Source organism: Barbus barbus, assembly GCF_936440315.1.
Source record: "Barbus barbus genome assembly, chromosome: 16".
Lineage (NCBI taxonomy): Eukaryota > Metazoa > Chordata > Actinopteri > Cypriniformes > Cyprinidae > Barbus > Barbus barbus.
In genome coordinates this window covers 6,756,128-6,783,785 of record NC_136744.1, presented here as the reverse complement: position 1 = coordinate 6,783,785, position 27,658 = coordinate 6,756,128, and the positions used below count along the sequence as shown (strand labels likewise).

General features: G+C 36.9%; 1 protein-coding gene across 4 annotated transcripts in view; it reads left to right on the top strand.

Moving 5' to 3' along the window:
* The window catches only part of LOC306882827 (protein quaking-B-like), a gene marked incomplete at its 3' end in the record, with an annotated part of 100,243 nt that overhangs the window by 20,604 nt on the left and 51,981 nt on the right, over nt 1-27,658 (top strand). For all 4 annotated transcript variants that reach the window (XM_079437756.1, XM_079437757.1, XM_079437755.1 and 1 more), the window contains exon 2: nt 12,637-12,779. In XM_079437756.1, coding sequence (XP_079293882.1) covers nt 12,637-12,779 — 143 coding nt within the window. The remainder of the gene's footprint in view (nt 1-12,636; nt 12,780-27,658) is intronic.

The following is a 27,658-nucleotide window of genomic DNA, read 5'->3' as shown; positions in this document are numbered from 1 at the left end:
GTAATACGCAATTACGTTTTTTTTTATTTATTTTTTTTTAATATTTTCATGGAACATGATTTTTACTTAATATCCTAATGATTTTTGGCATAAAAGAAAAATCGATAATTTTGACCCATGCGATGTATTTTTGGCTATTGCTGCAAATATACCCTAGCGACTTAAGACTGGTTTTGGGGTCACATATATATATATATATATATATATATATATATATATATATAATATAAAAAATTATTAGTGGTTATAATTAATAAAATATTTTATATTTTGTTTAAAAAATATGTTGTATATAAAGTTGATGAAGTTTTTATAGTAATACGTACTCAAACTACAACAAAATCATATTATTTAGTTATTTACAGAGCTCAGAAGGTACTGCTTAACAGAAATGACCCATTTGTCTTTGCATGTGAAGTAGTGCTTGTGTGTGTCTTTGCAGTGAGTGTGTTCTCTGCACAGGAGAGCCGGTGTGTGTTCAGACGCTCTGATGCGCTGGTGTCTGCTCCTTCCACAGCACACTGAGCTAATTGAAGTGGGTCTGTGCCAGAGCCGGTGATGTGCAGACTGTATCCCCCTCCTCCCTTTTCATGGCGGGGCTTTGCGCCACTGAAGCATCCCCTGCTTGTACCATTGCATTCTGGGGGATTTTTTCCCTCCAGGCACAGGTGGCTGCTGTCGCTGTCCATTGATGCAGTGGTGCAGGAGGACACAAAGTGTTGCGTCAGTGCACTTTTTCGAGTCTTTCACACACTTAACCACAAAAGTGTGAGTGTTGGGTAGAGAGGAACCCCACAACCTTCCTCCTGACATCAAGCATGCAGTTTTACCCTGATTGGCGACAATCTGTATTTGCCAGAATGTGCTGTTGCGTGGGACTGAGTTAGCCGTTCTCCAACTGTTAACTTGCTGACTCACTCTTTATTTACGGCATCATGATAAGATTCTTGGAAAGAGTCTCAGAAGTTCTTTTAGCTTGCGAATTCAGACGTCAATGGTTTAACCAGACTTATTGGAAATACATGATAACTTTGGCTGGTGACATGTCCACAAGAGGCAATATAAGCAGATGCAGCCTAGTGTCGTGAAAAAAAGTATATTGTTGTTGGCGGTTTTAAAATGGGATGTCCAGTAAGTGGCTTTAAATAGCATGTTACATTTTCTCAGAAACAGTTAGATATGATTGTGGCAACATTTTATTATGTTGGTTAATGCATGTATGATGGCAGTTCCAGTGAGTGGTGCTATAAGGTTAATGCTTTATCGTGTTTGGAAATAACATAGCCTAATACCTGCGCTACACCCTACCCTAAACCTAACCAATAGTGCTAACCATGCCATTTTAGCTTGCTTATACACGTCTTTGAGCTTTTTTGAGTTCATGTTTTACAGGACTCATTCATGAGCAGTCAGCATCACAAGTGCAATGCTGTACCGGGTGAGCTAACAAGCAAGTTTACTTCAGAAAATCTATACTTAATGAGTTGATTATGTGTTGCAAGCATTAACGTAGAATTAGAATTTGTGTGAAAAGGAATAAAGTTGTTAGTGTTTTACTTAAACTAGTGCTCATTTCAGCTGGAAACACCAGTGAATTGTATGTATAGGAACATTTTTTGGAGTTTTTCAGAAATGTAGCCAGAGTATTTACTATGAGCTTGTGTTGTCAGTGGTAGTGTATACAATCTGAGTAAGGTGTTTGTTTTTTTGTTTTTTTTCAAAGCTTGCTCTTTTAGAGTTTCAATCATGTATTAGATGTTTCTTTTAAAAGTTATTTGAAGAACTCTAATTAGCAATGATTTTCTCTGTTTATATGATGTCATACTCCCTCCTCCCCTCATTCAGGCCTTCTGATTGGCTGTAGTAGCAGGTACTAAGAATCCAGCATGAAAGTTGGTTTAATTCATGCACTTTCAGTTGCTAGCATGTCTCTCATGTCTTATCTTAGCCATCCAGCTCAGTTGTCTCATTCTCTGGAGGAATCCGGAAGATTCTGTTCAACTTGTCTTGCTGTTTGCGTCTCATCCACACCAGCGGGCATGTGTTGTCTTTTCATCCGAGCGCTGGTGTGTATGTGTATGTGTGTGTGTGACAGCAGGTTTTTTGGAGGGCCGGGCAGTATTATCATTCCGAGGAGAGCGCAGGCCCAGATGGCATCTCAGTTTGAGAGCGCGCCCTCTTTCTCCCTCCTCGCTGCCACCTTCGCTCGCAATACAGTCGCCTCTGACAGAGCCACGTAATTACAAACACAGAAGGATGTCATCTACCCCGGCTCTCTGTCTTTCAGGATGTTCTGTCTTTTCGCTCTCTCCTTTCTTTATGCTCTGGAAAGTGTGTCAGTAAAAGCCTACTTTGCTCATGTCTGTGGCTGGGTCAGGTGTAGCTTTTATTCTCAGTGTCTCCTCTGTAATATCACTATCTTTCTGTGCTGCCATACTGCTCACATTTCTTTGCTGTTACGTGATACCCAGAGCCACCACTAAGACCACCTTCAGCAATAGCCAATTACTCTTACTGCTGAGTGTGCGTCTTTGCCCCAGTGGAGTATCACTCGTTTCCCTTTGTATTTGTCATTCGTTGCTCTGGAGACTTAACTGAGTTCTCACTTAATTTTCATTTAATGGTGAAGTGTGGAATTTATGAAATTGCAGAAATAATGATAGTTTTACAATAGGTGTCCTGACCACTTCGCAGTTTGACACAAATGAGACTTTGGTGAGAATTTTTTATTTTATTTTTATTTTATTTTTTACATTTTGAAATTAAAATGTTTAGTATTTAATTTATTTAATAATTTTAATAATTTTTATTTTATTAGTTTATTATTTAATTTTGTGCACAGTAAAAATATAAAGCTAGGAAATGAATAAAGAAAGACATTTAATGTCACTACTACTCCTTTTCTTTTAAAGGGGAAGAGTGTTAAAATGTTGAAATGTTAAATAGAATTTCTTCTATGCCATCTTAATATATATAGAGACAACTATAGGCAACATTGGCTCAACCAGTAGCGTATGTTTGGGTTTTTCGCCTGCAGTGTTGTATAAGAATTATTTTTATACCATTCTATTATTCATTCCATTTTTTTTTCTTAGTAGCAATAGTAGAAGTAAATATTTTTATTTAGCTTTGATTTATTATTATATCAGTTTAATTTTAGTAATTTTAGTGGTTAAACTTATTTTATTTCAGTTAGTTGCCAAGGTAATATTTATAATTTTCATTTTGTTTTTAATGTAATATTTATATTTTATTTCAGCCTTATTTCAATTCAATTAAAAGTAGAAGTTTTAGTTTTACTTAACAGTAACTGTTAAGTCTGTTTGTTTTTCTGACAAATGGTAAAAAGAGATAAGGAAACCTGTATGAAAACAGTTTCAAAACATGCATATTTTATGTAACGTAAACTTTGCATAAATTACACACTTCACTTTTATGCAAAAGTCTATAAGCCTTCAAGCTTATATGTGTGTGGATATGTCCCTCTTCTAATGTCTCTTCTGTTTCTCTCTCTCTTTCCATTCACCACATGCATCTCTCCATGCAGCGAGAGTCTGTGATGTCGTACCGTATCCATCTGTTCAGATGAAGGCCTTGCCACAGGCACTGCCACCTATAGCGCTTTGTGATGTCACCACACGGCTATCATTTGAGCTGAAACTGTCATCTGGTCGGACCCTGTAATTTAGCAGCTGTTTGATTAATATTAAGAAAGCCCGGGTGTCGGTGATCTGTCAGCGGTGATGTTGACGAGGCCAGCGGAGGCTGCAGCTGCAGCTGCCGGTGTTTGCGGTGTGAAATTCTCTGATTGAGCGGAGCTGTGATTACGATTGGAGATGGCTGCCGAGATAGACTTGATCGGTTGTTGAGGGTCATTCGCTCTCGGGCTGGGCTAATAGTTTGCAATGCCGCTGAAAGGCGAATGTGATTGTGGGAGATCTGGAAGGCAGATTGTGTTTTACTGACAGAGAGGATGGATCGGGTGTATTGACTGGGTATTGCAGGAATTCATATGAGTGTCCTTTCCTTTCTAGAGTCTTAAATAGGGTTGTTCTTTGAAAATTACAGTTAGGTGTTTATTGATATGCATTTCCCAATTCAATTAAGTTCTAATTCACGAGAATTCTGATTTGATTACATTCTTTTTTACAGTAAAATACAATAATGTTGTGAAAAATCATTAAAATTTTGTTTGTTTTGTTTTTGTTTTCGTTCCTTGAACCGGTTCAGAGCCCTGAAATAAAGTGCTACTGAATCATTTGTTATAGAATCATTCTACACTGGTTTTGTTGTATGATTTTGATTAACTAAAAGAACCAGTTCATTTGTTCATAAATAGGACTATATTGGTGTTATTGCATGCAGCCTACAAGGATAATTTAGTAAAAAGACATGTATTGTTTATTTCACATTATTTCATCATTATTCAATTCAGACAGTAAACAAATGCAACTTTTTTTAGCATGTGGTTGTAAATTCAGCAAGCTAGGGAAAAAATCATGATTAAAATTTTTGGGTGAACTATTTTACCTACGTTGAACAGCTAAGTTTGCGGGTAAATAGCATCAAAATCTATGCTGGTTTCAGCTGGTGTCTTCAGCTGTTTTCTGTAATTAAGCTCTGTGCATACTCCACATCTGTTTTGGAGGCAGGTGGAGGGGATCTATCACACCATGGGCCGATTGTGTAGGTCTGTGCTCGTAATGTGTGCCAGAATGTGTATCAGTATGTGCGCAGGTGGCTGTTGCGTACTCAGTAGTGCGGGAAATCCAGCCCTGGAGGCCGACGCAGGAAAATGATTGAATTCTGAGGGCAAGAAAGCTGACAAATCACTAAAAAACGCTGTAATAACGCTGTCCATAAATCACCACTGACAGTTTAATCATCCTTGGGTCTGGGGCCTGATCTGACCACCGGACAGCCCTCCCTAATCAGCCAACGAAGAAAACAACCCTGAGCACATCATGCATTCTCCTCCGCTTATGCCTTCAGACACTCTGAATTTGGATGGGAGCATCTATAAACGTCTCCTCATGGTCCAACATGATCAGACAGTGTAATTAAATCACTCAGCGTGTTCTTGCGGGCATTGGTAAATGAGTTTGACTGGTCTGTAGCAAAATATTTTCCTATGTGCATTTCCAGGGTTTTTACAGCTGTTAGCGGTATGACAACTGACGGCTCAGAGAAACTCAGCAGCCTTTGAAAGCTGGAGGAGAATGGAGATTAATTCACAGTTGTTAGAGCCAGCAGAGGATGTGCGTGTTCTGCTCCAGAGCGGAAGAGGCTAATCCTCGGCATCTCTGCTGTGATATACAGGCTGAGTGGCAGGGACTTAACGGCCTCGGGGTATATTTGTGATGCTAATATGGGAATATGGGAATCTGGATTGGCTGGTGTTTATCATTATCATTACAGGATACTTGGTGCCAAGGCCAATTTGACATTGAAATCACAATCAGCACCTTGTCTACACGTACTGTATAGTGTATATGCATTGTGTGTAATTTAATTTGCGACACTCTCCAGTGTTATGAATAATGTGAAACAATAGGACTAGTGCAGGGCTGTCCAAACTCGGTCCTGGAGGGCCGGTGTCCTGCAGAGTTTAGCTCCAACCCTAATTAAACACACCTGAAGCAGCTAATCAAGCTCTTACTAGGCATACTAGAAGCTTCCAAGCAGGTGTGTTGAGGCAAGTTGGAGCTAAACTCTGCAGGACACCGTCCCTCCAGGACCGAGTTTGGACAGCCCTGGACTAGTGGGATGACTGTATATACAATGCAACAATAGAAATGGGTTAACTGGACGTTCTGCAAAAGTCTGACAGCAAGCAGAAAACTGTAGTCCTCTCACTTCCAGTGTAGTTGGCATTAGCTACATTTACATGGACACTTTTTGCTTCCATCGGAATGAATTCATTCTGATTGACGAATCCGAACGTAGTGTTTACATGAACGCTAAATAAAGTGATCGGGTTGATGTGAGCGTTTATATGTCACAAGCTTCTGATCGGATTTAATCTTTTGACATGCACACTGCATGAATATTCAGAGTTTCCCGCTGTTGTCGCGTATTGTTTTAAGAAGCAGGTAACACTTTACTTTGGTGGTCCCTTTTGAACATTCTGTTGACACTAAGTAATGTTGCAACTACATGTCATCTAACTCTCATTAGAGTATTAGTAGACTGTCTGCTAACTCTATTGTGATGGTCTCCCAACAGACACTCTACTGACTGTAAGTAACTTTTCCTTAACATGTCAACTTATTCTAACCCTAACCCTACCAGTCTACTAATACACTACTAACACTCTAATGAGAGTTAATAGAAATGTAGGTGCAATGTTACTTATAGTCAACAGAATGTCTTAAAGGGACCATCAAAATAAAGTGAAACCAAAAAACACTCTTGATATTTAGTTACTCCGGGTCCTAATTAGTCGACGACCAGCACATTAACTATTGTACTGTGCTGCTTACTTTAGAAAGCAGTTAAAGTGCCCCTTCCCCTGCCCAAAACCAGTTGTCTGTGGATGAGAGTCTTAAACAAGGACTGGTGTGACGTTGTCCTGCTCCACTTCACATACACTGAGTGAAAGCAGCGTTTTAGAATGACTGGACACTCATTTATCACACTTTTATTCACCAGGAAGAACAGCTCGTTCCGCGCGTCATACGTCTTTGTGCTATTTTTACGTCATTGAACTTGCGCAGTACTTTCCAGTTTCAGTTTTCAATCCGATCAAGTGTTTACATGTCCTCTCGTTCGGATTACAAAAGGAATAAACCACCCCTTACAATCTGATCTAAATTTTAAGCAAATTTGGCCAATTCAATCCTATTGACGTGTTTACATGTGACTTTTATTATACCGATTGTGCTTCTAGTCCTATTATGATTGGATTATTAGGGTCCATGTAAACGCAGCTATTGTTGAATACAATGGGAGCAATTTATGTAGTGCATTAATGCAGAATTAAAATGATGCTCGGTCACAGGTGTGTCTTTATCTATGATTATATAAAACATCTTCAAATGCCCATCCGTCAGATTTACAAAGTATTACTGTTTTGAGGCTTGTTTTAAGTGTTATATAAGCAGATGTTTTTGCACTGAGCTAGATTTATTTATTCTTTTGTTATGAATAGTCTTGTCTTTTGATTTGCATCAGTTAGGTTGCAATAAAAAAAAAAAAAAAAGCAATCATCAAATTAAAATAAGTGCCTTTTATTTAGTAAATTTACTAAAAAGTAATTATAATCTAAAACTTTAAAAGCTTACAACGTCTTCACTAGAGAGTTGTCATGTTCCAAATGTAATCTGATAAAACTTGAGTCATAACTAGTGGGTTACCATGATCTTCAGTGTAGAATTAATTGGTAACCCTTTAGAATGGGGAACATATATTTACTATTAACTTAGAATTGTCCCAGAGCGAATTTCTAATTTGCTGCTCATTAATAATTAATAAGGTTGTTAAGTTTAGGTATGGGGTAGGTTTAAGGGATCTAACATACTGTCATGCAGAATAAGGCGTTATAATATTTGCTTTATAAGTACTAACAAACTGCCAATATTCTAGTAATATGCATGCTAATAAGCAAGTAGTTAATTGTGAGAATTGGTGCTTAAAATAAAGTGGTACCAATTAAGTATACACTATGCATTTTTCACATTAACCAGAAAACTGTATATAGTTTCTTAATAGGATGTATGAACAAAATAGTACTTACTGATTAGCTAACAGTGCTGATTAGCTTCTTGTTAGTTAATAGTAGTTAGTAGAATGTTAATACTCATCTGTTCCTGTGTAGTTATTCATTAATGACAGAACAGGACATTACTAATTATTTGGAACAGTTTTCGAAAGTGAACAGCAACGATAACTCCCTAGTAATGACTAAAGTCATGCTTTTTTTGTACTGTTTTGTGTAGTAATTCATAATGAAGGATTTGGTAATACTTCAGTTATTACTTGAGGGTTACCATGATCTTTACTTTAGAATACAGTTTCAGTCGGCTAATAATTCCTTTTCCAGGGTGCAGTAACACTTGAGTCATTACTTAATCAGTTTCTTGTTATTAGTTAAGAGTAGTTACAAGAATTCATTTGTAATCATTCATGATAGAAAGGTATTCTAAAGTTGTTGTTTTTCATATTTTAGGCTTGTATTATTTGAACTAATTTGGATAAATAGCACTGGATAAATTCTAGATTAATAGTAATAACTGTATGCATTTCATCACCTACAACAGTGTATGTCAGCAATGTATTTTCCCCTTTTCTTACCGTGTTTTATGGATGCAAGTTTCTATTTACGTACATAAATTACTTTTCCTCTTAAGTTAATGGAAAGAAACCGGTTTACTCATACTCCAGTAATTACATCCATTTTCACGGATCCATGGCCATCGCTGCGCACACTTCCACATCAGCTCCAGTGTTCAGATGCTGTAGCCATCACTCTTGTGTACCCAACCTCAGAGGAAACTCTCTCAATGCCACTGTCTTTCTTGGTGGTGGCCTTCGATGTCAATGCGAAAAGCTTAAATCACTTTTGATAACAACATTTCCATAAAGCCTGTAGCCTCTACCTCGCTTATAGCCATCAACAGGGCTCTTTTAAGATGCGATTTATTGAGATGAGCGCAGACCACCATTAAACAGACGTTTAACTGAAATGTCTGTCCAAGGCAACCTCGGTCCACAGGCTATTATTATGGAAAGCTGTCTGAATATTTTCTATATTGCTTAGACCACGTTAATTCAAAATTATAGTTTTGTGGCTTTCAATTCACGCGTATTACCTTTGAGGTCATGTAATATATTCTTAGCCTTCTGTATCGCATTTGATATACAAATTTCTAAGGCCACTAAATGATCAACACGATCGAAGCATTGCTGAAAAACCTGTTGTACTCAACTTTACTTTATACTTTTTTGCAAGTGAAAAGGGTTTTAGTATAATTGTAAAAGTGCACCTTCAGGTTGTTTCACATGTCTTTTGCTTTTTAGTGATTTTTAAAAAAAAGTCAAATCCCACATCATTAAAACATCAATTACAATATCATCACAGATGATATATATCGCACACCCCTAGTACGGGCTAAACTAAGTTAGGTTATAAACGCCAACATGACATCAGTAAAGGCGTGAATTAACTGTTATTCTGCAAAATACAATGTAATACGTGAAACATGGCTTAATAAATACAAAACTCAGTATACTCACCATAACTTTAATGATGGAAAATCCGTCTGTAAATGATGTTCTGTTGCCCCTTCAGCATCGGTTCCGCTCTCCCGCGCACAGGATTCTGAATTCACCACAGCAACGGTTTCTCTCAGGCGCATGCGTACACGTGTTTGTGCTGCTAAGCTTGTTCGGCCAACACAGATTTGATAGATTGGCTGAGCACAATTTAATATGTTAGTTGAATGTATATTTTTAATTTTAACTTCAGCTAAAATTACTACAATGCATTTTTTTGTTTGGGGACAATTATTGGGAAGCAATTTGTTGAGCCAATATTTATTTGTCAATTTCCACAATTTTTCAAAATGTAATTTTTTCGCAGTGCATGATATGTTTTGCCCCACAATAAAAACTACAGAGCTTTGTTAATAAAAACTTAACATTTAAATATCATATTACTAGGAGATATAGTGATTGCTGATATTTACTTGCATTTAAAGTAGTGCTATTATAAAGATCTGATTGATTTACATTACAAGCTTTCAGAGTTTCACTTATTGGCCATATAAATATCAGCAACTGTACCACATTTCATATTTATGCTCAGTTTGGGCCTCTGAATAAAATCAAGATGTTTTTTTCCTCCTCGAGTGTGAGCTTCATATATTTTCTTTATCTTACAATATAAGCCATAAAAAGCCACATTTTATTTTTATTCTTTGATATTTTATCTAAAGATTCAATAAACTATTCCATAAAAATGAAAATACGGTAGATTTCTTAGACTATTATTTAATGTGTCAGGTTTTATAGGGTTAAAACTTGGCAAGATTAATGTTTAAACACATTAAAACGCAACAAAAATATTCATGATTAATGATGCCCACAAACAAATAAAACGCTCAGATTTAGAATTAAAACAATGAGAGAAAACATCACGGGCTGAGGACCCAAAAGCACATCTGCCGTGACACGTGAGTGTTTTTCTAATTGTTCGAATTAGGTGTAATTACAATTTCAAGACAAATTCCCCATGACCCCCATAAGAAGTGTCATATTTACACCATATTGCAATTGAGAAAGGACACAATAGTGTGCTTTCTGTGCGTCCTTGTTGTGAGTGTGCGATCTCCATTGTAATTACATCTCTCCCTCAAACCGACCTCTTCAATTTGCCTCTGAGAATTGCACCAGGGGATTCTTCATCCAGTAATAGAATTACACAAGAATGGCAGCAGCTTGGGACTGGGATATTTAATGTCTTATATGAAATATTAACAGACTTGGTTGTTTTAATTGTCTTTCCCACCATATTATAGCCCTTACGTCCTCTCTGACTCACTGCCTCTCTCTCTCTCGTTTCTCGTTCTTGCTTTTTCCTCAGAAATAAGAGAGGATGGTTTCATAAAAGGACAGTTATTACTCACTTTATAAAGTGACAGAAGGATCACATGTAAGAATAGTGATTACCTGTTCTCCGTCTTCCCTCGTTCTCCAGCAGGGTCTATTTTTTTCTCTTAAAATACTTTCTGTCATCGCAGTTTAATGTATAGAGATGACTGTAAGTAAACCATTCGTACAGCAGGTTGGCGTCTGTGGTCCGACATGTCACCTGTCACCGGAACTTCCTTCATTATTAATCAACAATACATTGGAAACATTGGTAGACTGGAAAAAGAGCAAAGTTGGTAGCTTTTGAGAGGCAGTTCTCACAGGGCCTCCTGACAAAATGGATATATATGTCTCCTGAGGTTATTCAGAAGGTAGTCATATCCTCTTAGAAAGATCTTTTGTGGTTTTACAGCTGTTCAAAGACAGAGAATCTCTTTTAGCCCACGTCTTGTCACTTTCTTTTTTTCTGTTCTTGCAGAGGTGTTCTTTGCTTGTCTTGTTGAAATGTACTAACTGTCCCTTCTGAGCTTAAACTAATGCTGGCCGAACTGATGTCAGCCTGTAGTCTGGAGTTTCTTTATACTGCTGTTCTTATGTGGGTGGTCTAAAGCAAACGTCTCATTTAAGGCTGCGCGATTTGGTCAGATATTGTGATTTGAATATACGTGTTTAAATCTTATGTATTGCTACTGCTTAAATATGATGGTTAAAGCAGTAGCTCTCATGTTCAACCTGGTGTGTGAAAACGACAAACTAGCATGTCACTTGTCTCCACATTAAGTCATGTTCTGCTTATGCTCTACTGCTCGTAGAAACTGTTACTCTTTGAAAGTGTTCATACAAAAGTTTTTAATATAATAATATTTTCATCTAATTATTGTAATGGTACACAAAACAAACAAACACATGAAATAAATAAACAGTTTGAAAGTTGGACTCAATAAGATTTTTGAAAGATAAAAACTTTTTTTTAGCAAAGGCATATTAAATTGTTAAAAAGTGACAGTACAGACTTTTAGGCTGTTGCAAAAAAACAGAGAAAAAGTATAATAAGTAATTACATATAACATATGACAGAATTCTTTCAAACTTTCTATTAATTAAGGAGCCCTGTAGGAAACATTGATAAAAATAATAATTGGAATGCAATATTAGAATGATTTCTGAAGGATCACGTGACACTGAAGACTGGAGTAATGATGCTGAAAATTCAGCTTTACATTACAGGAATAAATTACATCTTGAACTGTATTAAAATATATAAAATATACAAATTATATAATAAATATTAAATAAATATATAAAGGAATTAAATATTTATATACATATTTAAATATATAAATATATCATATAAAAGTTGTTATATATGATCATATTTCATAGTATTACAATTTTTACTGCATTTTTTATCCAATAAATGCAGCCTTAAAATAAAATTTCAATATATCAATATACAATAGTAGCATATTTCTTGTCATACCAACTTTACTTTCACATAGTGTTCTTACATGTTCTGGTTAAACTTTTTATTTTGACAGAGGGGCCTTTAATGTGATCTTTTTTACTGTTTTCATTAGTTTGGTGTAATACTGTAACATTTGCAGCAGCTGCCAAAAATGTAAAAATATTGTGAACCTGAAGTGTTCTGTATTCACCATGCACTTTGTAAATAAAACAATCTGAGACTGCTGAAAACATTGAATCATGAGGCATATATTGAGTTTATTGAATGACTGATAATCATAGTCTCAATCTTGTAACTGTGCAACCCTAAATTGTTTGATTACCATATTGTCAAACAACAAAACCGTTAATCTAGGATCACGCTTACTGAATGCTCACTGAACACTGAATGGTTCATTAGGTTTAAGAGCAGTGTTTAAGGAGCATTTACACTCTTAGACGGCCATATTAAAGCGCATATAATCCATTGGTAAAGGAAATGTAGCATATAGCCTGCCACTATATCTGTAATCCTGTTCTTGCCCAGTTTGCATCCTGATTGATGTAGCTAACTCATGGTGCGTGTGTTTCTCTTTATTTCAGAGATCAGCAGGGTACGAAAGGACATGTACAACGACACATTAAACGGCAGTACGGAGAAAAGAAGCTCCGAGCTCCCGGACGCCGCCGGCCCCATCGTTCAGCTCCAAGAGAAACTCTATGTGCCTGTTAAAGAATATCCTGACGTGAGTCTCAAACCTAAAACCCATTCACACTGCAAATACACTTAGAGCTCCATCACAGTGTTTTAAATAATTAATGCCATTTTTGGAAGTACACGTGGGTTTGTTTGTTTCATTAAATAAAACATTCTATGACAAATGATTAAAAATGCATCCCGAGAACCTTTCAGTCACATGATCTAGTCTCGGGCAGTAGTTGAAGGTTAGTTAAAAATGATTTCAAGTAAATGTCTGCATACACACACAGGCTCTTTACTGAAGCTCAGTGAGTAAATGGAATAGTAAATAACTGTGTGCAGCTGCTCAGTATGGCCCTTATTTAATTACAGAGACATACAAGTCAATGTAATCTAGTTTTCCTTGCATTAGGACATGGGCCCACGTCCAGTATATTGATTTCATTAAGACGTACTGAAGGAGTGAGGTTGCACAAAGTGTTTGAGTCCATTTTATGGGTCCATTTAATTTATTGTGTTATTAAGCTGATGGTTTGTGGTCGACTGTCGCTGTGCGTCTGAGTGGTATAAATTCGCTGTGCAGTGCGTCTGGGCAGTTTTTTATTTCTTCAAGTGTCACCATCAAGATTACATTTTTCATTTAAAACTTTTACATTTATTATTATGGGATAGTTCACCCAAAAGTTCAAATTCAGTCATTTATTAACCCTTGTGTCGCTCTGAACTTGTATGACTTTTCCTTGTCCTGTTAAAAAATATATTTTGTGAAAAAGAATTGTGATTTATTGTACTGAATGTGCACTTGTAGTGTACTTAAAATCTTATAAGAATATATATATAAAAAAACATACTTGCAGATAATATAGAATTAATTAAATAAAAGACCACTAAAGTGTAAAAGAGAGTACGCTGTTTCCTAACACACTAAAATAAAGTAAAAATTACTTAAGTTTATGTAAGTTTTACTTTAAAGTACATTTTTGTATTTTTTAAAAATCAATACATTAAGTGCATTTTAATAATCTTTTGTTGTGCTTTAAGAAGTGCACTTATTTTCATATTACCAGCATGCTAAAGCACATAAGTAAAGTACCTGATTATAATTTTAACTGTAGTGTGTTATTCAATATTGCATTTAAAGTTAAATATTTTATTGCAACATCATCATTACAAAAGTGTAATTACAATATGACACAGGTTTTAATAGAATATCCTATAATTAGTATAATAGCATAGAATAGTGGATTTTAGTTTACTATACAGTAAATGATTGTCAGTACATTCGACAACAAAATTTTTAAATATTTCCCATGCAACAGATGTAATTATGAAATTACATATAAAGATGTACTTAAGTCCTACATAAGTGGGTCAAAAAAGCACTTTAAAGATCAGCTAATTGCAATTCATATAAATTTAAACTATTATACATTTTCGTTTAATTGCATTAAACATGCAATTAAGTGTCTGAAAAAGTGCAATCAGTTATTATTTTAAAGTAAATCATCTCCATAATAAGTTCTCTTTTTAAAAGTTTGTCAAAGTGTACTTCTTTTTGACAAGATGTGGCAGGATATTCTTTAGAAAACCACCTTTTATGTTACACAGAAGACAAAAGATGAATGAGTAAAGACAAGATTTTAATTTAGGTGTATTATTCCATTAAATCCAGCAGTTCCGATAGAGTCATGTGACGTGCTCATGAACGTAGTCGCACTTGAGTAGAGCTCCATACATTTGGCCTCTTTTTGCAGATTTTTTTCATTTTGTTTTAAGTTTTATTCATTGGTGGTGCTTTACCTGATGGCATGCAGTCGTAAACATCAGGAGTTGCTTCTCCGATTAAGAAGAAATCCAAGTCACCGGACTCAAGCGATATAATGGACAAGATGGCGAACACTGTTACACACTTTGAGGACATTCTAAGAACCGAGTTGACGGCGATGCAGAACGAGTTCGCTTCTCACATGTCAGTTGTTCAGTCTCTATGCTCTAAACTGGATCTTCTTACAGGGGAGATGAGAGAACAAAAGAAAGAAAGAAAAAAGAACAAAAGAAAGTAATCGCAGATCACGATAGGCGCGTTGCCGCGCTCGAGCAACAGGTTGTGGACTTACAGGATCGCAATAGGTGCAGCAATCTGCGTCTGGTCGGATTGCCTGAAGGTTCTGAAAAGGATGACCCTATGGCTTTTTGAAAAGATTGCTACTGACGTGGCTCCTGTCTCTGGCGGGCAAAGAGATTGAAGTGGAGCGAGCGCATCGCGTGTACACAAGGCTCTCCTCAGATCGCGCTAAACCACGGGTTTTCATCTTTAAACTGCTGCGGTACACGGACAGGGAGCTCATTCTGCGGGCCGCCAGACTTCATGCCCTGGTGAAAACTTCTGACGGAGCAACGCTGTCTTTCTTTCCAGATTTTTCACCGGTCACCACAAAAAGAAGTGCATTTGCGCCAATTAGGAAAGAGATGAGAGATGCTGGCATCCAGAATTTTCTTCTTTATCCTGCAACGCTGAAGGTCATTCTCAATCAAGGTGAACCTAAAATGCTACACTCCCCAGAAGAAGCAAGAGTTTTTCTCAGATCCCTTTCATCCACCAACTCTCAGTGAACTCCAGCTGGACATTTGCTGTCTAATCGGAGAAGAGATGCTCTAAATGGTTAGGTGTCTTTCACTGTTCACTTTAATGTTCTTAATTCATAGTTCATTGTGCATACAGTATCGCTTACTGATTATGATATTTTATTTGCTTTAGTTTTATTCTTTATCTCTCTTTTCTTTCTATTTTTTATTTTTTTTTTAAATAGAAATACTACCTAGTCAGTATGTGACTATGGGGCCTACAATAATGTGCAGGTTTTTGTTGACGCCACGGACCATATTAAGGGGTGCTGGCAGATCAAGGTTTGTTCTTGGTTTGATCTGCCATAGTTCATGGGAATGTGTTTGTTTTCTTGAATGTAACGGGGAGGGTGGGGGGTGGGGAGTTTAATGCTAGACTCAACTGGTTTTATTTTCAAACTTGTATTTTGTCTTATTATGCAGTAATTCTATTTGATACCTATGACTAACCTTAATATTCCGAGTTGTAATATTAATGGGCTAAATTATGTTAAATTATATGCTAAAGTACTATCTCGTCGTCTAGAGAAATTTATGAATAGGCTAGTTCATCATGACCAAACAGGATTCATAAAATTTCGCTCCGCTTTGGATAACTTACGCAGGTTATATCATATTATTAATTCAAATAATAGTTTGTCCTCTCCTTGCGCAGTATTATCTCTAGATGCGATGAAAGATTTCGATCGGGTAGAATGGAACTATTTATGGGCGATTCTACAGCGTCTGTGTCTAGGATCGAGTTTCATAAATATTATAAAAGTTCTGTATGCCAATCCAGCAGCCATTATTTATACATCGAGGTACTCGTCAGGGTTGCCCGCTTTCTCCTCTGTTATTTGCCCTATCCTTGAAACCCTTAGCTCAAGCGGTCCGACAATCAGAAACTATTTCTCCCATAAATATACAGAATACTCATCATCACATTTCTTTGTTTGCTGATGATATCTTATTGTTTTTGGAGAAGCCGTCACATTCTATTCCTCATGTGTTGAATTTATTTGACCATTTCTCTCTCTGGGTTTAAAATTAATTGGAGTAAGTCATGTTTGCTTCCCCTCAATTCTAAAATTGATTCCATGTCTCTTTCTATATCTGTTCCATTGGTTCAAAACTTTAAGTACTTGGGGATAGATGTTTTTCCTTCCCTGCAGGAAATCGTCTCAAAAAACTATAATGTATTCTAGCCAAAGTATCCTCAGATTTGGAAAATTAGTCTCGTCTTCCTACTTCTTTTCAGGCCCGTATATCGGTGATTAAAATGAACGTTCTTCCACGTATCAATTTCTTTTCTTCCATGATTCCTCTCGCTCCACCGGTTGGCTACTGGAACAAACTAGATGCATGTGTTTCACGGTATATATGGGATGGGAAACGTCCTCGTATTAAACTGACTACCTTACAACGATGTAGATTACATGGAGGTCTTTCTATCCCTAATTTTAGACCGTATGCTCAAGCCTTTTCTCTCCAGCCTTTAGCAGTTTGGTTTGATCCTGACGCTTCTGTGTCTTGGAGAGCAATTGAGGAATCTATTGTTTATCCGTATAAATTGAAGCATCTTGTTTTTTCGGGAGTTCTGCTTAGGCAGTGTAAATCTCGGTTTGGTCCCATTGTAACCCATCTCGTCTCCACATGGAGGGATGTTGAAAGACGTTCACAACTAGCTACAAAATAGCATAGACATTCGCCTATTTTCCACAATAATAACCTTTTGTCAGGCAGTACTCCATTTCATTGTCCGCAATGGATTCATAATAAAGTAAACACTCTAGGAGATATATATGATGATAGTGGTTTAAAATCCTTCCAGAATCTTAAAACTCAATATAATCTGCCAGGCACCTCCTTTTTTATGTATTTGCACATTAGATCGGCCCTACGGGTGTATGGGGTGCCTTGAAACTCTCAACTGCCTGCTCACCGTTTTCACAAACTAATCCTTCCTTCTGAGGAATCTCCCTCCTCTGCTTCAGTCATGTATCTCTTTCTTCTTGAGCATTCATACAAACCTTTATCTATCACAACTGTTTGGGCTAAGGATCTTAATGAGGATGTGCATGTTTTATTTTCCGATCAGGTATGGGGTATGTTTAAATTGTCTTCTAAAAGCCCTAATCACCAAATGATTCATTGGAAATTACTGCATAGGGTTTACTTGACTCCAATGAAAGTTTTTATATGAATCTGTCGTCTTCTAAGTGTAATCTCTGTTCCCGAGGAGTTTTAGGCACATTTTGCATTTTTTTGGGGAGTGCCCCTCTCTCTCACCTTTTTGGACTCAGCTCTCACAGGACCGGTCATATTTGTTGGGTACTGAGATATGTTTGACTCCGCGCCGTTTTTTCATGAATGACTTTTGGGACTTCACCTTGTCCATCCAACAAAGATCTTTACTGTTAGCTGCTCTCACAGCAGCAATTTGTTATTTGTTGTACATTATCTCCCCTCCCGTTAGATCCATGTATACACGTTAGTATACATGGATCTAACGTGAAAACTGTAAATTCATGGTATTCAGCTTTTAATGTTGTCTTCTCTTCTAAAATCTTTGTAAAAATGATTTTATTGTTATTTGTTTATCTATTAATATTAATTAATATGTGTTTATTATTATTATTTATGTTATTAAATCTTTTTGTAATTTAAAATTTTTTTAAGTCTACCAAGGGGTGGGATGGGTCGGGGTGGGTTTTAAATTTGTGCAGCTGATTTTTGTTTTGTACTACTGTTCCACAAAATAAAACTCAATAAAAAGTTGTTAACAAAAAAAAAATCCAGCAGTTCCCCTGCATGTATTTTTCTGAAAGTGGTATCCCACCTTTCTCTGCGCATCTAAACAGGGGTGACATTGAATTCTCCCTCGCTCTTCCAGTTTGTGTTGAGTCAGAGCCACTCAACCACATCCCCAACAACCCGGTCGGTGGTTAACAAATATTTCAAGCAATCGCCGTCAGATCCTGCTTGCCTAAGGCGCCCGGCCCTGGGGAATCGGTCGAGTTCTGAGCTGATTGATCCCAATTAACTTATTCCGTCCCAGCTTGATTCCTTCACGGCCAGCACTAATTGAGTCTCTCCAGCAGGGGCGTAAATACTGTTTGAGATTAGAGCCCTCCATTTTGCTGAAGTTTTCTGGTTTGTGGGGCTGTTTATGCGCCTGGATTTCCCATGGGAGAGGGCTGCGATGTTAAACAATTCTGATGCACTGACGCTTGCATGTTTTTTGACTAATTCTTGCTTCAACCTATAGCGGTGTTAACATGGCTTTTTTGATCTTTAAAAGAGCGGATAAGAGGATATTTGAAAGTCATCGAGACTGCACCTCTGGCATGCTTGGCATTAATAATATTAATATTTTATTGTTTCTTGCGCATAATACTGGAACTTTATAAAAAGCTAATTTCATTTTATATTCAATTACAACTCCAGTTTTCAAGGGTAGGATGCTTTCAGTCTGCAGTTGAAGCATTGTGGGTAATTTAGCTCCTGCTCTTAAAAGTCTGAGAGTTAGCCAGCACTGCAGTAAAGGCTATCGTGAGTGTGTGTGTGTGTGTGCGTGTGTGTGTGTGTGTGTGCGTGTGTGTGTGTGTGTGTGTGTGTGTGTGAAGGTTCTGGCCGCCCTTCCTGGTCTGAAGGACACCCAGGATCATTATTAGTGAGTTTGGGTTCATTAGGAGGTGGATGATGAGCAATAAAAAAGACGTCCTTAAATAGCCTTCACTGTCAATGCAATCCTCCATATCCATAGAGACTAGAACTCATATTATAGTACAGAAAAAGATAAAATAGCCTATTTTAAATGATTGGAACAGGATTTGTTTCATTTTGTTGATGTAAAGTGTCATTTCTGCACTGTTAGTGTTACTAAACAAAATTGCAAAAATAATGACAGGTTCAAAAGGTTCTTTATTGGCATCGATGGTTCCATGAAGAACCTTTAAACAAGTTTCTTTAGATTATTAAAATTATGAACCCGTTTCTTAGAAGAACTAAAACATTTTATGGGGAGACCAAAATGGTTCTTCTATGGTATCATCTTTAGGCGCTTTCGCACCACATAGCAGAAGACTCGTTCCTAGAGAACTAATTTCCCACTCGGGCCGTTTTCCTGGTTGCATTCGCCGACATCAGCATCTTTATTCATGATATTTACAAACATCGACAACTGGTGAATGGAGGATGCCGTGATTGGAGCTGTTTTTGTTTTGTGACAATGGAGATGGAATGTAAACGCACAATTTACGCAATTGAAAGCATGAAAATTGATTAAATTTCCTATGACAACTTGCAGAGTTACATATCATTGAGGCTGAGTAAAGAACATAATGCTGCAGACATTAGGTAGTTATTATTGCCGTTATTATCGCTGTTTTTTTCCATGCTATTGGAGTAAGTATTTTTACACGGCTATTTAAAAATGCCGGGTAGCCGGTGTATTGTATGCGTTTGGCCAATCAGTGCACACATATGTCACTGGTACTTCCCGTAGAACTGTTTTAGACCCTACTCTGAAGTAAGAACTTATTTAGTCCCCCCAAATGGACTTCCTAGAACTAAATACGTTCCTAGTTCCTGTGGTGCGAACGCCAAAAAAGCAGGAACTTCTGCCAATAGTTCTAGAAACTGTGAAAAGGTTCCTCCGGTACATAAGTGCCTATTGCGAAAAGGTTCTTTTGGAACTTTTGTTTTTAAGAGTGCATTGGTCAGACAATCCAGATAGTCCCGCCTCCAAACTCATGCCATTGGTTAAGTCAGTGTTGCTGTGTCGGGCTGGTTCACTTTTCAGGTGAATCAACATATGAATGAGCTATTTAAAGTGTTTCCCCTTTACACTTATTGTAGAGCGTCTCTGGGGAGCCAGTAATCTCTATATTTCCTCTGCTGAGGTCAGAACAGCCTCGATCTCTCTCAGCAGACGTCTGATAGAGAGGGGAATCAGGTTAATTGCTGGAGACCCCCTCTGGACAATCATTAACTTTAAACCATTAGTCATTAAAAATCACAGCTTCTATTCAAAAGATGTCAATTATCACCCTCAAAAGGTTGCTGTGCGTGTGTATGTGTGCATGCAGGTAGATCTTGACATTTATCTGGGCCTAACAGAAGCTAAATGAATGACTATGTTAATTGTGAAGCCATTCTTACATTTTTGCATTGAAATCTCAAGATATCCACAATGAATTTGCTGATCATTTAAAATTATGCAACACTGTGATTTAGCTAATTAGGTTTTCTGAACCATGTTCCTTTAGACTATACTTTCTAATGTTCCAGCTCGCACATTATGAGAGCATTCAGAGGTTTTTCAGTAGAAAAATATACAGCAGAGTAAGTTTAATTCATTTTCATGATTTCAAACTCAGTGATTAAACTTACCATTCTGATTAAATTTACAACATCAACAAGCATGTGATCACCTTATTTAGCCTCTTTGGGGCATTTTTAAAATGCTAAAATATTTAGCTAAATATTTTACTATGCACTGTTAACTTGCTGTGTATAAATTAATAATTATTTTAGTTTTTACATTTAAATGTTTTAAATCTTAATTATCTAATCTCCATCTGTTTCTTTAAAATGACGGTTGCTTTGATTGGGGAAGAAAAAAATAACTTTAGAGCAAATACATGAATATCTAGATATACTACTGTTCAAACGTTTGGGGTCAGTAAGTTTTTTTTTTTTTTTTTTTAAAGAATTAATACTTTACTAATACTCTTTATCAAAGAAATATTAAATTGATCAAAAGTAATGGTAAAATCAATTATATTGTTTAGATTATTTATATTTATATTTCAAATCAATTCTGTTCTTCTGATCTTTTAATTAAAGAAACCTGAAAAAGACATGGTTTCCACAAAAATATGAAGCAACACAAGAGTTTTCAAAATTAATAATTTCTTGAGCAGCAAATCAGCATGTTATAATGTTTTCTGAAGCATCATGTGATACTGAAGACTGGAGTAATGATGCTGAAAATTCAGCTTTGCATCACAGGAATAAATTACATTTTAAAATAAATTCCAATGGAAAACAGTTATTTTAAATTGTAATAATGTTTCACAATATTACTGCTTTTACTGATCATAATAGACTTCTTTCAAAAATAAAAAACCCTACTGATCACAAACTGTTGAATGGTAGTGTTTACATTAGTATCCTCACAAATATGAAAATATAAATGCATTAATTTTAGCTTATTACCAAAATTGCAGCATGATATACATAGGAATCTATTCTGCTCCCGTTTCATGAATGAGACCCAATGTGCGCACGAGCATCCATACCATCCGCCCCAGCAGGCTTAAAATTCTCTAATTATCTCGTCGCAGGCGGTCGCTGATATTTCCAGGTCAGGGGTAGGATGACATGATAGATTTATAGATGAGGTATAGTATGAAGGGAAGAGTGTGAAAGAAAGAGTGAAGAAGATAAGCAGCCTGAGACGTGCGGCGGTGATGAATGTGAGGCTATGATGAGGTCGGGGAATCAGGGCAGAGGAACAGCGGCCTGCCCCGCCTGATAAAACAGAGCGAACGGCCCCACACGCACCCCGAGCGCCCCACAAACACTTGTCTCCCAGACAGGCATGCAGCGGCACAGAAATTAATTTGCTCCTTCAAACTCGCGCTGTGTCGCCCCTCTCCCAGCAGCACGCACCCGTTCCGATTTGCTGAACAATGTTATTAGGCTGGGAAAGACAGCCGTCCTAGAAGAGCGCTTCTGCTTGAGATGATTGTTGCCTTTCATTCGGAGGTAGAAATCTACAGTTATTGTTGTGTGTGTGTGTGTGTGTGTGCGTGTGTGAGGGAGATAATATTAGGGAAAAGACACTGGGCTGTAGAGGAAGAGCTCTATAAATACTCTGCTCAGGGTCTTGGTGGAGACAAAGCTTTTAATTGTTGAGTGTGGAGCGAACGAGCGAGTGAGTGAGTGAGTGAGTGAGTGAGTGAGTGAGTGAGTGAGTGAGTGAGAGAGTGAGTGAGTGAGTGAGTGAGAGAGTGAGTGAGTGAGTGAGTGAGTGAGTGAGTGAGAGAGTGAGCGAGTGAGCGAGCGAGCGAGCGAGTGAGTGAGTGAGTGAGTGAGTGAGAGAGTGAGTGAGCGAGCGAGTGAGTGAGAGAGTGAGGGAGTGAGTGAGTGAGCGAGCGAGCGAGCTAGTGAGGGAGTGAGCTAGTGAGCGAGTGAGCGAGTGAGTCGCTGCTATCATCTATCATTTCTCCCAGTGATAGATCAAATTTATCCATTTTTCTTTTATGCCAAAGATCATTAGGATATTAAGTAAATATCATGTTCCATGAAGATATTTAGTAAATTTCCCACTGTCAATATATCAAAACGTAATTTTTGATTAGTAATATGCATTGCTAAGAACTTCTTCTGGACAACTTTAAAGGCGATTTTCTCAATATTTAGATTTTTTTGCACCCTCAGATTCCAGATTTTCAAATAGCTGTATCTCAAATATTGTAATATGCTAATATTTCTAATGATGTAGAAATCTCAATTTTGAAAAACTGACCCTTATGACTGGTTTTGTGGTCCAGGGTCACATACTGTATGTCGATTTGGTGATTTCCTATTATTATAAATGTTGAAAACAGTTGTGCTGATTAATATTTTTGTAGAAATGTTTTCTTCATTCATTTGAAATAGAAATCTTTTATGACATAAAAAAATGTCTTTACTGCCACTTTTCATTAATTAATTGCATCCTTGCTGAATAAAAGTATTACTTTAAAAAAATAAAACTTTTGAATGTTATTGTATATTTTTCTAAAACTAAAAGCCATTAAGTTTAATATTTATATAAAGTTCATGTAAAATTTGTTTGAATGAGTGTCTGTTGTCTGAAAAATGTATTATAGTAATAAATATGATGAGGAATTTGAATAGCAAGTGGAGTGTATTCCAGATGAAAATGTTATTGCTTTTTTTTTTTTTTTAAATCCTTTCAAAGTAAATTAAAAACAGGCACGAATAAGAAAATTGTTGACATAGAGTATAGAGCTATAAAATCAATGGTAATCTTTTAGCTCAAATAAAGAAGACTAATCTAATTGGAACTGTTTGTTCATTTTAAAATCAAATTTTTGAAATCTAACTTATTAAATCTCTTTTGATTGCAGATCTGAGTGTAGATTGAGACATTAAGAAACTCTAGAGAGCCTGTGTGAAATTACTGGTGTTGTTTTGTGGATTTGAGGGACTTTTCTTCATTTGCTGTTCATTAATCCTAATCACTGTCTTGGAGAAACAACTGTGTTCAAGTGATGTCATTTGCGATTTTTCTTCACTGTTATGGCTAAAATCCCAAGATATTTTCTATGAATTTACTTTCATGGCAGTTTTTGCTGTTTTTCCCCTCATATTTTGAAGTCTGTCTGCTTCTGCATGTCCTCTGGGTGTTTAACAATACATTATAGTCTCACTTTCCTCGACCAGCGCTGTGCCACTCTGAGACACTGCTATTTTGGGAAGACTGTTGCGTTCAGACAGTGTGAGTGAGTTTTTATGAGTGTGTCCTTGTGGCTGTATGTATATATGGATGTAAAGGGCAGCGTGTTCAGGACATGTGTGACAGGATTTGTCCTGTCAGGCAGAATATCTGGCCACCTGCCCTTCTTCTCTCCAGGTGTCATTGTTTTAATTAAATGGGTCTGATGGGATGGACCCATAACTCAGAACTGAATGAGGGCTTAATGAATGCAAAACTACTGGACGTTAACTGGGGTATTGGCTGCTGTACCTGCAGCAGCTGGTGTTGATTAATATGACTTCATCTCCATGTGAGTGTGTGTGTGTGTGTGTGTGTGTGTGACTGACTTTACTTTGCAGTTTTGTCATTTTGTGAATTACAGAAATAAAATGCTTAAATGATTATGGTTTTAAGACGATGGTTATGTAAAACCTAGAAATATCAGGGAATTTTAAGGTTGTGTTGTCTAAGATAGGGAAATTAATAAAGTCTTGATTCTGATCCTTAAAATTCACTTCACTGGTACTACTTACACTGTTGTTCAAAAGTTTGGATTTGGGAAGAATTTTTATTTATTTATTTATTTTTATTATTTATTTTGAAAGATGTCTCTTATGCTCACCAAGGCTGTATTTATTTAATCAAAAATACAGTAAAAACAGTAATATTGTGAAATATTATTGCAATTTAAAATAAGTGTTTTCTATTATATTTTAAAATGTAATTTATTATTGTGATGCAAAGCTGAATTTTCAGCATCAATACTCCAGTCCTCAGTGTCACATGATCCTTCAGAAATCATTCTAATATGCTGATTTGTTACTCAATAATTATTTGTTATTATTATCAATATTTTTGTGGACACTGGTACATTTTTCAGGATTCTTTGATAAATAGAAAGATCAAAAGAACAGCAATTATTCAAAATAGGTCTTTAGTGTCATTTTTTTTTATTACTTGAATGTGTCCGAAAGTATGAATTAAACCTTTGAATTGCAGTGAATACTTAATAGTCACTATACACTTAATATGCACAATATTTAATTGGTTAAAAATGCTATTATTTGGAAAGTAATTCGGACCTTTTGCATTGGTACTTCTCAAAAAATTGGCCAGATTACTTCATAAATAAGTCCAAAAGATTCATTATCGATTCAGACTAATATATATATATACAGAGAGAGAGAGAGAGAGAGAGAGAGAGATTTTTAAAAGGTGTGAATCCTGTCAATAATTACTTGTGATTACTCAATTATCCTTTTTTATGGTTATAATGACTTAATTATCATAATACTCCAATAAATTATATCTAATACAAATGAAAATTCACCTACTCTCAGTTCTCCTCAGCATGTATATTTGAAAACTATTTTTAATCGTATAAAATCTGATTCTGGGTGTCTGCTGAAAGTGTTTAATGTTATAGATCCAGCGCATACAAAACCCTTTAAACCAGGCTATAATCTTTTCTGCTGTCCTCCACCTAAAAGCACTCATCCACGCTGACGGCTCTGCCCACGGTGAGGAGATGTGAGGTGAGGCGCAGCGGTTGGTGTGTGAGTCTTCCCATTACTGATAATAAACAATAACACGCACACGGGAGAGATGCAGCGGCGTTCCGGATCACCTCGCGGCTAATGAAGGTTAATTAGGGTTCATTAGGACATGATGAGCGCTCGCAACACCACCACAGCCCTCTGCTTTACGCCTGCCGGCCGCCTCGGTTCCCCCTCTCCGGCTGTCACTCCTAATGGATCCTGAACATCAGTCCATATCACTGAGAGTCCAGACAGACACCGCTGCAATTAAAATATTTCATCAATATATTAATATACAGTATGACTTACTGGGTCAGTGTGTCCCAACAAACCACAAATATATTCATTTTAACTCAAATTATACTAAATATCATTTATTAAACTGGACATTATATAATTATTATTTTTTATACAATTAACCTGATAAAGCCTACTGTATCGTATTTGATATGCAAATTTCTAAGGCTTCTAAATTATCAACTTGATCATACATTTTCTAAAAACCCTGCTTTACACATTCTACTACTTTAAAAATGTTAGTAATATTTTAAGATGAACTCTTACTGGACTGAAGCAAGTTTATACTTGATTATCCACACATTAAAAATCATGTTAAAATGTGAGTATCAAATATTCATCAGGCATTTGAGGATTTTTTTGTTTATCTCTTGATCATCATTGTATTGCATTGCTTTATATTTTTGGCCCCACAATAAAAACTAGAGAGATTTGATCATAAAACTAAGCCTATCATCTTACAAAGACATATTATTGGGTGATATACACTCACTGGCCACTTTATTAGGTACACCTGTTCAATTGCTTAGTAACACAAATCGCTGATCAGCCAATCACATGGCAGCAACTCAATGCATTTAGGCATCTAGATGTGGTGAAGACGACTTGCTGAAGTTCAAACCGAGCATCAGAATGGGGAAGAAAGTGGATTTAAGTGACTTTGAACGAGGAATGGTTGTTGGTGCCAGACGGGCTGGTCTGAGTATTTCAAAAACTGATGATCTACTGGGATTGTCACGCACAACCATCTCTAGGGTTTACAGAGAATGGTCTGAAAAAGAGAAAATATCCAGTGAGCGGCAGTTGTGTGGACGAAAATGCCTTGATGATGTCAGAGGTCAGAGGAGAATGGGCAGACTGATTAGAGATGATAGAAAGGCAACAGTAACTCAAATAACCACTCGTTACAAGCAAGGTATGCAGAATACCATCTCTGAACGCACAACACGTCGAACCCTGAAGCAGATGGGCTACAGCAGCAGAAGACCACACCGGGTGCTGCTCCTGTCAGCTAAGAACAGGAAACGGAGGCTACAATTCGCACAGGCTCACCAAAATTGGACAACAGAAGATTGGAAAAACGTTGCCTGATCTGATGAGTCTTGATTTCTGCTGCGATATTCAGATGGTAGAGTCAGAATTTGATGTAAAGAACATGAAAGCATGGATCCATCCAGCCTTGTCTCAATGGTTCAGGCTGGTGGTGGTGGTGTAATGGTGTGGGGGATATTTTCTTGGCACACTTTGGGCCCCTTAGTACCAATTGAGCATCGTTTAAACTACCTGAGTATTGTTGCTGACCATGTCCATCCCTTTATGACTACAGTGTACCCATCTTCTGATGGCTACTTCCAGCAGGATAATGCACCATGTCACAAAGCTCAAATCATCTCAGACTGGTTTCTTGAACAAGACAATGAGTTCACTTTATCCAAATGGCCTCCAGAGTCACCAGATCTCAATCCAATAGAGCACCTTTGGGATGTGGTGGAACGGGAGATTCGCATCATGGATGTGCAGCCGACAAATCTGCAGCAACTGCGTGATGCTATCATGTCAATATGGACCAAAATCTCGGAGGAATGTTTCCAACACCTTGTTGAATCTATGCCACGAAGAATTAAGGCAGTTCTGCCTAAAACTAGCAAGGTGTACCTAATAAAGTGGCCGGTGAGTGTAGAGAGACGTTTGATATTTATATGGATTTTATGTAAGCAGTCTGCTATACTGTTGTAAAGAGCTCATAAAATAAAAAAAAAACCTGAATTTCTTCTTATTTTTTGGCCATATAAATATCATCAACTGCACCATAGTTTGGGCTTCTGAATAAAGCTGAGGTGTTTCTTCCTTTTGAGTTTAAGCTCCATATTCTCACGATACATTACTATATGAGCCAAAAAATTTGATGTATCAAATATGTATTAAGACTGTGGGTGAAAAACAGTCTCATCAAGTTGCTTTAATGAGACACCTGAGCTTGTTTGTCTT